Source organism: Mustela nigripes, chromosome 9, assembly GCF_022355385.1.
Source record: "Mustela nigripes isolate SB6536 chromosome 9, MUSNIG.SB6536, whole genome shotgun sequence".
NCBI classification, from domain to species: domain Eukaryota; kingdom Metazoa; phylum Chordata; class Mammalia; order Carnivora; family Mustelidae; genus Mustela; species Mustela nigripes.
Window position 1 is genome coordinate 12,030,518 of NC_081565.1, and position 12,837 is coordinate 12,043,354.

At 39.4% G+C, this 12,837-nt stretch overlaps 2 protein-coding genes across 2 annotated transcripts; one reads left to right on the forward strand and one right to left on the reverse strand.

The window, feature by feature from the left end:
- LOC132025025 (olfactory receptor 1J2) lies at positions 1-942 on the reverse strand. Its single transcript, XM_059412209.1, has one exon. The coding sequence runs from the start codon at positions 940-942 to the stop codon at positions 1-3; it is 942 nt and encodes a 313-aa protein (XP_059268192.1).
- A 10,953-nt stretch (positions 943-11,895) lies between these two features.
- LOC132024972 (olfactory receptor 1J1-like) lies at positions 11,896-12,837 on the forward strand. Its single transcript, XM_059412159.1, has one exon. It carries the CDS (start codon positions 11,896-11,898, stop codon positions 12,835-12,837), a length of 942 nt encoding a protein of 313 aa, XP_059268142.1.

Sequence of the window (12,837 nt, forward strand, 5' to 3'; positions counted from 1 at the left end):
TCACCGTGAGGAAAAAGTTGCTCCACTGAGGAGTTTCCCCAGGGCCTCTTTCATGTCCCTGTTCCTAAGGCTGTAGATAAAAGGGTTCAACATGGGTGTGACCACAGTGTACATGAGAGCCACAATGATGTCCTTGTTAACTAAATTGCTTATTTTGGGGAAAAGATATTGCCCAAATATTGCCCCATAATACAGAGACACTACAGACAGGTGGGAGCCACATGTGGATAATGCTTTGCAGATCCCTTTGGTGGAAGGAACTTTCAAGATGGTGGCCCCAATGTAGCCATAAGATACCAGAATACATATGAATGGCAGGGTAATGACCACCACTCCTACTGTGAACATGACCAACTCATTGAGGAAGATATCTGAGCAGGACAGTTTGAGCAGAGCACCAAGGTCACAGAAAAAATGGGAGATGGTGTTAGCAGCACAGAAGGATAATTGGGTGAGGAGAAGGGTATGGGAAAGGGAGCTGGCACAAGACAGGATCCAAGATATAGCCACTAGTAAGGCACATAGCTCTTCCTTCATGATGGTGGTATAATGAAGAGGGTGACATATAGCCACATAGCGGTCATATGCCATTGATGTAATAAGGAAGCTGTCCAGGTCAGTAAAAAATATAAAAAAATACATTTGTGAAATGCACCCTGCATAGGGAATGTATTTGTACTTAGCATGCATGTCCATCAACATTTTGGGGACAGTGACAGATGAGAAAGAGACATCTGTGAAGGCCAAGTGGCTGAGGAAGAAGTACATGGGGGTGTGGAGGCGAGGGTCCAGTCTGATGAGCAGGATGATGAGCAGGTTCCCCAGCACCGTGGTCAGGTACATGCCCAGGAATAGGGCGAGGAACACTCCCTGCTGCTCTGGCCAGATGGGGAGCCCCAGGAGGAGGAACTCGGACACGCTGCTCTGGTTCTCCTTCCTCATGAGACTCTTTCCTCTGCTGGGAATGAAGAATAGTTGAAAATATTAAGGACTCTAAAATAATCATTTTTAGTAGTCATATGAAAAATATATGTTTTATTTTAGAAAGTGGGAAACAACCTATTTCTCATATTTTTTTATATGTTGGCACATAACAGAATTAGAAAAATTGTTGATGAAGGACTGTTAATGAGAGCCAGCTTTTCCTGGGTTAGTGACAAACCAGAATTCTGACACTGATGACCAGACTGTGGAATATGATGTCTCAGCCATGTTACTACCCCAAGAATGCTCTGTGCTGAGTATTCTAAATCATCAACCACAGCACAGCAACCTCAAGAAGCTTTGACTTCAGCAATTTGAATTCAGTTGTTCAATTTCAGATGGGAGGTGGATTTTTCAAATAAAAGGATACAAATAGTATTTATTGGCTGAAGAGCACTCATCAATATACAAACATTTTTATTTTAATTCAGTAGAGGGTTCTCCCAATTCAGTAGAGGGTTTTTAACGAAACACTGAATTATGTTATCCATTCTCCCTACAGCAGCCAAAGAGATTTTTTTCTTTAAAACCTATATTTCTTTCTAAAAATCTAAATTAAAAAAAAAAAAACTTTCCCTGTTTGAAAACCCTCAAAGTTTTCCTATTGATCTTAAGATGAAGTGTAACAACCTTAATATGGCTTAAAGACCCTGAAAAATCTGTCTCTCCTGCATTTCCAACTCTTCTCCCTTACCTCCACCTCTCTCACTCTTGGCTGACTTCTCTGTTCCAACTTCTTAGAAACACACATTTTCATTTGACATCACTTAGACTCCTTCCCTTTGGTGGTTTTGGGTTTCCTGGATCTCATGTTGAGAAAGCAAAGATCAGGCCAATTTCCAGCAAGTATTTCATGCAGATTTATTTGTAGTTTATTTTCTACTGACAACATTTAGAAGGTTGTGATGATGCAACAGCATTTCAAATTACATACCAAGTATGTCTTTTGGAATACGTTTCCTTTCCTCCCTATGCAACATAATAGCATCCCATAATGAAAAATTAGGAGTACAATCAAAAGATGCCAATAGAAGTGAGTTTTTAGCTTGTATCCCAAATTTTCATCGCTCTCTTTGCTGTTCTTCTCATCTTACAACACCTGCTAGTCAGTTGAGATAAGCAGAAATAATAACCCTCAAAGATGTCCCCATCCTAATGCCCAGAACCTAGGGATCTGGTATGGCATATGATAAGGGAGAATTAAGGTGCACATGGAATTAAGGTTGCTAATCGGCTGCCTTTAAAATGAGATTAGCTTGGATTATCTGGGAGAGCCCAATATAATCACAAGTATCCTTAAATGTAAAAGAGGGAAGCAGAAGAATCAGTCAGGGAGAGACTTTAAAATGTTTTACTGCTGGTGTAGAAAATGGGGAAAGGGCCATGAGCCAAGGAATTCAAGTGGCCTCTAAAAACTGCATGGTGACTAACATAACATAACATAATACATACATACATACATACCTACATACATAAAAAACCAAATTCTCCCTTAGAGCCTTCACTGAGGAGTGCTGACATTTCAGAATTCTGACCTCAAGAACTATAGGATAATAAATGCTTTGGTTTTTGAAGCCACTATCATCGTGGTAACTTGTTAGAGCATTAATGGGAAATGAATACACCTCTATTGGAAAGATCTCAGGAATATCCAGAGACTCTGGTTATCTGGGTACCAGTATACAACAAAACTCATGTGTCCTTCCCAACGTCCATGTGGTATTCAACAAAACGAAACAATTGCTTTGTAAAGCTAATTCCTACCTAAAATGTTAAGGCCATGAGGTTACTGTCTCATTAGAGACATTTGCCACTAGTCACAACGGTGACTATAACACACCCTCTCCCACTCTAGGAAACAAACCGAAGTTTGCTGGAAGGGAGGTGGGGGGATGGGGTAACTGGGAGACAGGCTTTAAGGAGGGCCCTTGATGTAGTGAGCACTGGGTGTTCTATGCCACTAAGGAATCACTAAGTTCTACCTCTGAAACTAAATGATACAGTATAGGTTTACAGTGAATTTAAATAATTTTTTAAAAAATATTTTAAAAAGAAGAAAATATTATTGAGAATCTAAAGATATAATTATTTTTAAAAAATAAAACACCCTCGCCCACATTCAGCAACTGTACTAGGAGCTAAAGCAAGTGGAAACGCCTCTGAGGACCACTTCCCAGTACCTCATTATCTCTCGGCTCACTTTTGTCTTTTTTATTTTCTTTCTCTTCTTGTCCATCCTTTCAGTTTATCTTTGTCGTTTTCTCCTTCCTTCTCCCTCATTCTCGTTCTCTCTGCCTCTGTCTCTGTTTTTCTGCCCCTCCATGTCTCTACTCCTTCTCCCTTCCTCTCTGCCCTCTCTCATTCTCTCTTTTTTATTCTGTTTTTTTTTTAAGATTTTATTTATTTATTTGAGAGAGAAAGAGAGGACGAGAGAAAGAAAGCATGAGAGGAGAGAGGTCAGCAGGGGAAGCAGACTCCCCGCTGAGCAGGGAGCCGGATGTGGGACTCAGATTCGGGGACTCCAGGATCATGTCCCAAGCCTAAGGCAGTTGCTTAACCAACTGAGCCACCTAGGTGCCTCCCCCACCTTTTTTTTTTTTTTTTTAAGATTTATTTATTTATTTATTTGAGAGACAGAGAGAGAGAGAGAGAGCATGAGAGGAGAGAGGTCAGCAGGAGAAGCAGACTCCCTGCAGACCAGGGAGCCTCTTTTTTATTCTCTCTTCTCCTCCATGTCAGAATCAGCTTTCTCATTCTTTCTCTTCCATCCCCGTGTATAAACCCATATGCGCTGAGGAGACAGACCCATTCCATCCCAAATACTGACCTTGCCTGAATTTATGGTCCAGTGTTTGGTAAGTAAATATGTCCTGAGATTCTCTTTAGGGGACCTAAATATCAGCCTCCAAGGTCCTAGATATTTCTTGGACATCAACAAGAAAAGTTAAACATTCAGACTCTCACCCCTATGAACCAGCTCCAGATCTATGAAGTGAGGAGTTTAACTAGCCAAGGAGAGACCCCCTAGGGGGTAGGAAGCAGATGTTATAATTTCCAGTTCTAAACATCCTTGAGACTTAGGTTACAGGCCTGATTTTCCCCTTAATTCCCATAGGAAAGATATCCTGTGGTAGGTACGTAAGTGCTGAGAAACTTGGAGAATGAGCCCACAGGGAAAGGATCTCAAGGTATCTTCAGTCTCCTTTCTGTTCTAGGCTCTACTTTAATCACATTTTGACATAAAGTGAACTTCAGAGAGGTTAAAAAAAAAAAAGGAGAGAAATTACTGGACCCAACCAGATCCAAACAGAAAGCCAAATGACTAGATGGCCTCTGAGAATTTAGGTAGAACTATCTCCTATACAAAGGGTTCTTGTTGGGCTCTACCCACCAGGTAGCCCAAAGGAAATGACTTTCTTCTCTCTGGTGATGATTATGATATGCAACATGGGAAGAGATAGGAATAAACCACCTTTTGGGGGGGAAGTTTTAGTATTTTCTTGACAAACTTAGGTTTGGTTATATCAAATAAAAATAATTTTCAAGGAAGAAAGAAAAGAAGGGAGGGAAGGAGGTAAAAAATAACCCACAAAGAAGACAAACTTGGCAAAAAGGAAAAAATGTTGACACACACACAATCCAGAAAAACTGACTCAAAGTTTAAAAGCTTTAAGTTCTTTGAAACTGACCTTTGAAGAAAATGCTCATTTACTGTGGCATTAGTCATTCTCTGGAATGAGACATATATGATAAAGAAAGAAGTATTTATACCTTGAGTTAATAATCTTTGAAAGTTTATTTTGGCCTTTTTGATATCTGGATTTAGGGGGTGGGAGGTATAAGCAAAGCTTATAGCTGAGCAAGCTGTTCTCTAGCTCTGATGACCCTGTATTAATGCCACAACTTCATGTACCCCAGAACAAAGGGACTCAGGATACTGTGAGCTCAGAATCGTTGAAGACCAACAGCATTCTAGGCAAAAGCCAGAGAAAAAAATGACTGGAATATTAGCAAGTAGCAGCTTAGCAAACTCAAAGTGGGCTTTGCAAGCTAGCATGGCTATAAACACCAGACTCGTTGGAAGGGACACAGCAGACACTTGGTGCAGTGAGGAGGGAAAATCTATGGTGAGGCAAGTCAGTAGATGGACCAGATAGCAATACTTGGATACAGAATGTAAGGAGCTCAAACACTGATACAGGAACGTATATAGGCATCGGTATCAACAGGAGCAGACAGCAATGCACAGGCAAAGCTATGTAAGGTGGGTCTGGGAAGACTGAAATGCAGTGAGTCAAAATGGAGACCCCTTAGACTGAAGTCTGATATGCTACAGACAGAAGAAAGACCTGTGGCAAGTAGCATGGCATAGAAGGCAACAGAGGAGCTCATACTTGGGCGGATGAAAGACGAAATTCTAGTTGGAAAGCAAAGGGCAAATTATTGCATGTTTCACAGCACTTTGTAGGACTCGTTTGGAGAGAGCACATACCACACCTAGAAGACTGTTTTAATTAATTTGTCAAATGACTTGATAGACTGCCAGTTTTGAATGGGATCTCAACAGAGGGCTCTGCAGCTGATTCAGGCTATGTACAAGGCACCCTACTAACTGAATCATCTAAGTTGGCAGAACCTGCCAACTTAGCCCTTGTTGGAGCTATCTATGGTAGATAATGGCACCCTTAGGAAGCATTTTTAAAGTGGATCTCTGTGCTCCCAGTACTAAGGAATAAAAAGTCAGGGATAAATTCAACAAAGATCATGCTTTCTTCTCTCTCTGCACATGTATTTAGAAAGGTGGAAGCCCCATAAAGTATTGGGATATAGACTATTTGGCAGTGGCAGTAAACATTTGCTTGCTGGCTGCAGGTTATTTTTAGGAGAGGGACTATTCCCTGAGGCTGCAGGAACTTGTCCTTTGAAGGTTTTATGCCTTGATTTTCAGGATCCTGTGTAATGAATGGGAGTGGGGAAAAGAGCAATCAGACAGAGCAATGATGCCTATTAGGGGCAACTGCCTTCCTCTTTTTTTTTTTTTTTAATTTTTTATTTCTATGAATAAAATAAAATTTAAATTTTTTAAAAAAATTTTATTTCAATGAATAACAGTATTCATTGTTTTTGCACCACACCCAGTGCTCCATGTAATCCGTGCCCTCTCTAATACCCATCACCTGGTTCCCCCAACCTCCCACCCCCGGCCCCTTCAAAACCCTTAGATTGTTTTTCAAAGTCCATAGTCTGGGAAATTGGAAGGGGAGGTGAACCATGAGAGACTATGGACTCTGCCTTCCTCTTCTTATGCCTTTCTTCCTGGAACATGAAATTCAACAACGGTTTATAAGACTCTAATATTTTCATTGCTTATAAAATAAATGTATGAGTATATAAATATTATGGCAGAGAAATATTTTTAAAATATATAAATGCCTCTATTTCCTATAAAATGTAGCTTCTGTTAACATTTCAGAGCACATCCTTCCAGGTTTTAAAAATATGGTAATCTGGGGGCACCTGGGTGGTTTAGTCAGCTAAGCATCTGACTTGATTTTGGCTCAGGTCATGATCTCAGGGTCATGAAATCGAGCAGCACAAATGTCTCCATGCTCAGGAAGGAGCCTGCTTCAGATTCTCTGTCCTCCTCTCTCTGCCCTTCTGCTTGTGTGTGGGGGGGGGCTCTCTTTCTCAAAAAAATAAAATTAAAAACTTGGATTTTCATAGAGTTGTAAACATGCTTATATACAGTTTTCCATTATGTTCTTTGAAAGATCATATTATAAGTTTTTCATAAACATCATTGGAGTATCTATATAATATTACTTCCAGTGAGTGTGTATCATAATTGCCTTAACCCTTTCCTTTAGGAAACTGGGCTGTAACTACTTATCTTTTTATATTATGCTGTGATTAGATATCTTTCTAATCTAATTCTAAAGAAAGATTTTTCAAAGTACTTGAAAAAGTATTGGGCAAAGAGTAGAAATTGTTATGTGTCAAAGCCTACACAACCAACTACCAAACTCACCCACCCTAACTACAGCATTTAACACACACTGTTTGCTCTGGCCTGCCTCCTAAATTGTGAGCTATTTCAGAGAAACAACAACAACAACAACAACTGTGTTTTCACAAATCTTTACTCACCATACCTCATAAAATTTTGCCACACAGAAGTTACACAACATTTTGAGTAAATGGATGAGTAAATTAATAAATTATTGAAGAAAATAATGAATGAAAATTCTATCTCCTCCACTTGATTCTGTGTTTCTTCTCTAATTTTTCCAATCTGAATGGAGTAGGTTTCTGAAGTCTTCTCATACTCATAGTTAAAGAATATATTTTGAGCCCTGAGTGTGTGCCAACTATCATTGTGTCATGACTGACCAAATAAATAAATAAATAGATAAATAAATAAAAATCCTGGGTGCATTCAGGTGTTTCTAAAGGAAGAGAAAGAACCCTTCTATTTTTGAGAAACAGAAGTTCAACTATTCCTTGAAAAATGTATTTATTTCCCAGGGACTATTAACAACTCTCTTCCCAGTTTCAGATTAATTATGAGAAGGAAGAAGTCCATATGATATAGAGCCTGCCATTATGAGAGAGGCATCATGGTGCCATGGAATTAGGCTTTAGGTTTGAAGTTACCATGTTTGGGTTACAATCCTCATTGGGCTTTTTTTTTTTTTTAAGCACTTTCAAAGGCAATAAAATGGGAAAAATGCTATCTACCTCAAGAATTATTGGGAGGGTTAAGTGAGCTTAATGATGTGAAAGCTCTTTACGAATAAATGAATCTGCAAACTAGTCCTCATTTATATTCCTAAAGGAGTTGACTATCTTTCATATCTGGTAAAGGCACATCTCCACCGGGAATGGTTAAGGGAAACTCAGTAATTATTTCTAAATTGTCCTACACCAGAAATTTGTAGCCCTGGTCCCCTGGTCCCCAAGATAGCTGATAAAAATTGATACCTTTGTTGTTGCCTTGGACCTGGAAAAAAAGAGAGTGTACTTCCTCCTCATTTGAGGGTTGAGCTTGTGACTTTTTTGAAATGAAAAATTATTTCCCATCCTGGAGCTGACAGTCCTTGAGTTTATCCTTGAGTTTACTGAGTTCGGTAAGGGCAGTGCTTATAGACTTCACTTAGCAATGTGTGTGTGTGTGTGTGTCTGTGTGTGTGTCAGAAAGAGAGAGAGAGAGAGAGAATGATCAGCTACAGAATTATTGCAGATTATTATACTTTTACCAAACATTTTTATAATTTCATCATATCACTTCAAATAACTTAGGTGAACATAATGATTATAATTCCTTGAAGGTTGGTACTTTCCTTGTAGAAAAATGTCTCTTTTACAGTTCTGCTGAATATATGGCATGCATTCAAACCATGAGAAAAACTTCCCAGGTTAAAAAACAATATAATCTGCCTTGTTTTGCAAATGGTTGTAAATATGCCTACCTACCTACAATTCGCTGTTATGTTCCTTCAAAAATTGTATCATAAGCTTTTTAGAAACTCATTTTATTAGCTATGTGGCATTGTTTCCAGTGGATACATACCATAGTTACCTTCACTTTTTTCACTTATTGATAGAAATTAGGTAGTCTATCAAAAAATATTGACCAATATCTGACCTGCTTTTGTCCTGGAGCTCTGAAAAATTCACTCTATGAGCAGCTATCTTTGTAGATCCTGTAGCTTGTGTCCTAGTCTCTCTATTTATTTTTGATCATCTGAATAAGGACTGAGGCCATACATCCACCCAAAGGCTTGGGGGAAATTACAGGTCCCTTCTTCTTCTCCTTAATGAGGAGCATATACCCAGAGGTCTCTTCTCCATCAAACCGTGCTCTCCTAGAGACAATATAGGATGATGGTTAGGAACATGGATTTGAAATCATGGATATCTGGATTGAGTGACTTGTCCTTAATTTTCTTGCTGAATGATTTTAGGCAAACTACTCATACTCTCCAAGCCCTAGTTTCCAACAGGTTAAATGAAAAAAATGACTTTTTTGTTGTTCTGTTAGGTTGAGATAATATAAAGTACATGTCACAGCAGCTAGCCTATATTACTCACATGATAAATATGTGATTAATGAATTATTATTATTATAATGTTACTGTTATCATGATTATTAATATTACCATCTAGGCATATCTTGACTTCCTGATTTACTTCCTAAAATTCTTTTATTTTTTCTAATTTAAATTTGATTAGCCTACACATAGTATACTTCCTAAATTTCTTGAGTGCTCTCATGCAACAAGTTCTATCTTACTTGAGGGTATCATTAATAAGTCATGTAATATAGTGGAGTCAAAATAGTCTTTGAGGACAGATAGACCTGGGATCAAATCCCAAATATATCAGATACTAGTGCTATCTAACAATGGGCAAGTTTCATCACTGAGTTCCAGCATTCTTCTCTCTTAAATGAGGATCTGGATGTCTATGTCAAAAGGTTGGGGAAGAAAGGGCATCTTGGTGGCTCAGTTGTTAAGCACCTGCCTTTGGCTCAGGTTATGATCCCAGGGTGCTGGGATCAAGCCCCACATTGGGCTCCCTGCTCAGCGGGAAGCCTGCTTCTCCTCCTCCCTCTCCCACTCCCCCTGTTTGTATTCCCTCTCTTGCTGTCTGTCTCTCTCTTTCTCAAATAAATAAAATCTTTAAAAAAAAAATAGCTGGGGAAGGAAATGAACAGTACTTGAAAAGCACCTGGCACAAATTAGGTGTTAAGTCAGATCTCATTAACAGTGTGACTACTTTTAGCCTTAGAGCAGCCCAGTTGCAAAAATGGTGAATTTGTTCTTTATCTTCAATTTCTACTTTCATTCTGTGTGTAATCCCCAATCCTCTCCTTTCCTCAGTTTGTCTGAGGAGGTCAGTGCTCTTGTTCTACCATCCAAACCTGGTCCCTAAATATTATAAATGGCTCCCAGTCATCCCATCAGTGAAGGGATTGGCCATAGGAAATCCTCATCCAGGAATATTTACTTTAGTTGGGAACTTAAAACCTTTTTTCTCTTGCTGAATGAATTTCAAGTACCAACAGTCTATTGAGTGTGGTATTTGGGGAGGAGATATGGAAGATTCGATATTGTTCTGGAAATCATACTACAAAGGTATCGTTCTGTGTGTCCCCCCAAGAAAACTGACCCAGAAAATTAGAAGAATCTCAAATAAGTTAGAGGGAGTGTTCTGTCATTCATTTTCCACAATCCATGAAGACATTGGGGTCAATGTTGGGTCCAAAGTACTGGAATCCGTGCAGAAAGCCTAGAGGCTTTTGCCTCTAGGACTAAGTGGCAAACAACCTTTCACCTATTTCTGGGAGACCTAATAGAAAATCATTCATAAATATTCTGATTTGATATCTGGTTCCAGTCATTACAGGGAGTGAGCTGGCTCCCTTTGCCATTGATATTTATCTCCCAACATGAATTTTCACCTACTAAATTAAAATGGTTCATGATTACACAATTCCTTTCACTTGTTGGTGGATAGGGGAACCAGGACTGATGGTACATGGGTGCCTTCTAAATCCAGTTGACAAAGCGATGGTGAGACTAAGTCCTCATCATAAACACATCTGTTTCTAGGTTCTCTATTTTCCTCTACTGTTTTATTAGTTTATCTTTGTAAAAATACATTTTTTGTTGTACTCAATATGCCTTTACAATAAGCTTTGATATGTTATAATGAATGCCTGCCTTCTCTTTAAAAAAAAAGAACATAGATATTTTGATATTGATTTGGGTTAGGAAATATATCTCTTGTAGACTGCTTTAGACACACTGGAAAGATTAGAATTCCTTTTAAAAACTACATTTGGCTTTTAGATCACAGTTCTTTGAATATTACACCATGCTTGGGACTCAGGATTATTAGGGTAAAACCTAGGTCTTCAACAGGCCTGAGGTAAGTTTCTTAAGAGGCTGCCATGTTGAATTTAACTGAATTTAACTGAAAATTCATGTTGAGAGATAAATATCAATGGCAAAGGGAGCCAGCTCACTCCCTGTAAATTCAACACATTTTCTACCTTTTGGTAGAAAAACAAATTTATATTGTGTATTCATTAATTGTCTATGATAGATTCTGGATCTACAGCCAATGAACAAATCAGCAATAATCATGGAATGTGTCAAGAAACAGAGGATGAAGAATTAAACAGATCACTACACACAAAATAAAGAAGGGCAGTGAGATTTCTTTTTTTTTAAGATTTTATTTACTTATTTTAGAGGGAATAGAGAGCTTGAGTGGGGAGAGGGGGAGTGGAGGAGAGAGAGAACCTCAAGGAGACTCCACACTGACTATGGCTCAACTCACTACCCTAGATCATGATCTGAGTCAGAATCAAGAGTCAGATGTTTAACTGAGCTGAGCTGCCCAGGTGCCCCATGGGCAATGAGATTTTTGATGTCAAGTAATTTATTCTGCTTCCAGAGAACAAACTCTGGAGTCCCAATTCTAGCCAATCCTTTTCTTACCTCAGTGACTCTGAGACTGTCTTCCTCTGCCAGCCCATCTGAAAAGTGGAAATAACAAGGTACCTCCCTCATTTATATACTTAAGATGGTAGAAGCAGTTACTGTACATGAGCTATTTGAACAGTGCATGAGGGCCACATTCAATAAATGTTAACTGTTAGTATTGTCATTTGCAGAGCCTGGCACCGATTGAGAAAGAAAGTGGTTACATATCCTAAATGTACATGTTTTCTATATTTATCTGGCAAAATATGCCTCAAATATAAGAAAATATGAATGAAGACTTTTCTAAATCAAAAAGTCCTGTCTGTTATGCTCTCCACAGTGATCACTTTTTTATCCAGAAACATTCCACCTTTTCCTTTCAACTTACCTCCTGGTCCCCTTCAGCTGATATACCAGCATGAGACTGGAGAACCAGAGCAACGTGTCCGAGTTCCTCCTCCTGGGGCTCCCCATCCGGCCAGAGCAGCAGGGAGTGTTCTTTGTCCTGTTCCTGGGCATGTACCTGACCACGGTGCTGGGGAACCTGCTCATCATCCTGCTCATCAGGCTGGACTCTCGCCTCCACACCCCCATGTACTTCTTCCTCAGCCACTTGGCTTTCACTGATATTGCATTCTCATCTGTCACTGTCCCAAAGATGCTGATGAACATGCATACAAAGTACAAATCCATTCCTTATGCAGGGTGCATTTCACAGACATATTTTTTTATATTCTTTGCTGATTTAGACAGTTTCCTAATCACTTCAATGGCCTATGACAGGTATGTGGCCATCTGTCACCCTCTGCATTATACCATCATCATGAGTCAGAGCATTTGTGTCATGCTGGTGGCTGGGTCCTGGGTCATTACTTGTGCTTGTGCTCTTTTGCATACTCTCCTCCTAGCTCGGCTGTCCTTCTGTGCTGACCACACCATCCCCCACTTCTTCTGTGACCTTGCTGCCCTGCTCGAAATGTCCTGCTCAGACACCTCCCTCAACCAACTGGTAATCTTTACTGCAGGATTGACAGCTATTATGCTACCATTTTTATGCATTATGGTTTCTTATGGCCATATTGGGGCCACCATCCTCAAGGTTCCTTCTACCAAGGGCATCTGCAAAGCCTTGTCCACTTGTGGATCACATCTCTCAGTGGTGACTCTCTATTATGGGGCAATTATTGGTCTCTATTTTCTTCCCTCATCCAACAACACCAACGACAAGAACATAATTGCTTCATTGATGTACACAGTGGTCACTCCCATGTTGAACCCCTTCATTTATAGCCTGAGAAATAAAGACATGAAAGGGGCCTTGAGAAAACTCTTGAGTAAGAAAACATATTCTTTCAACTGA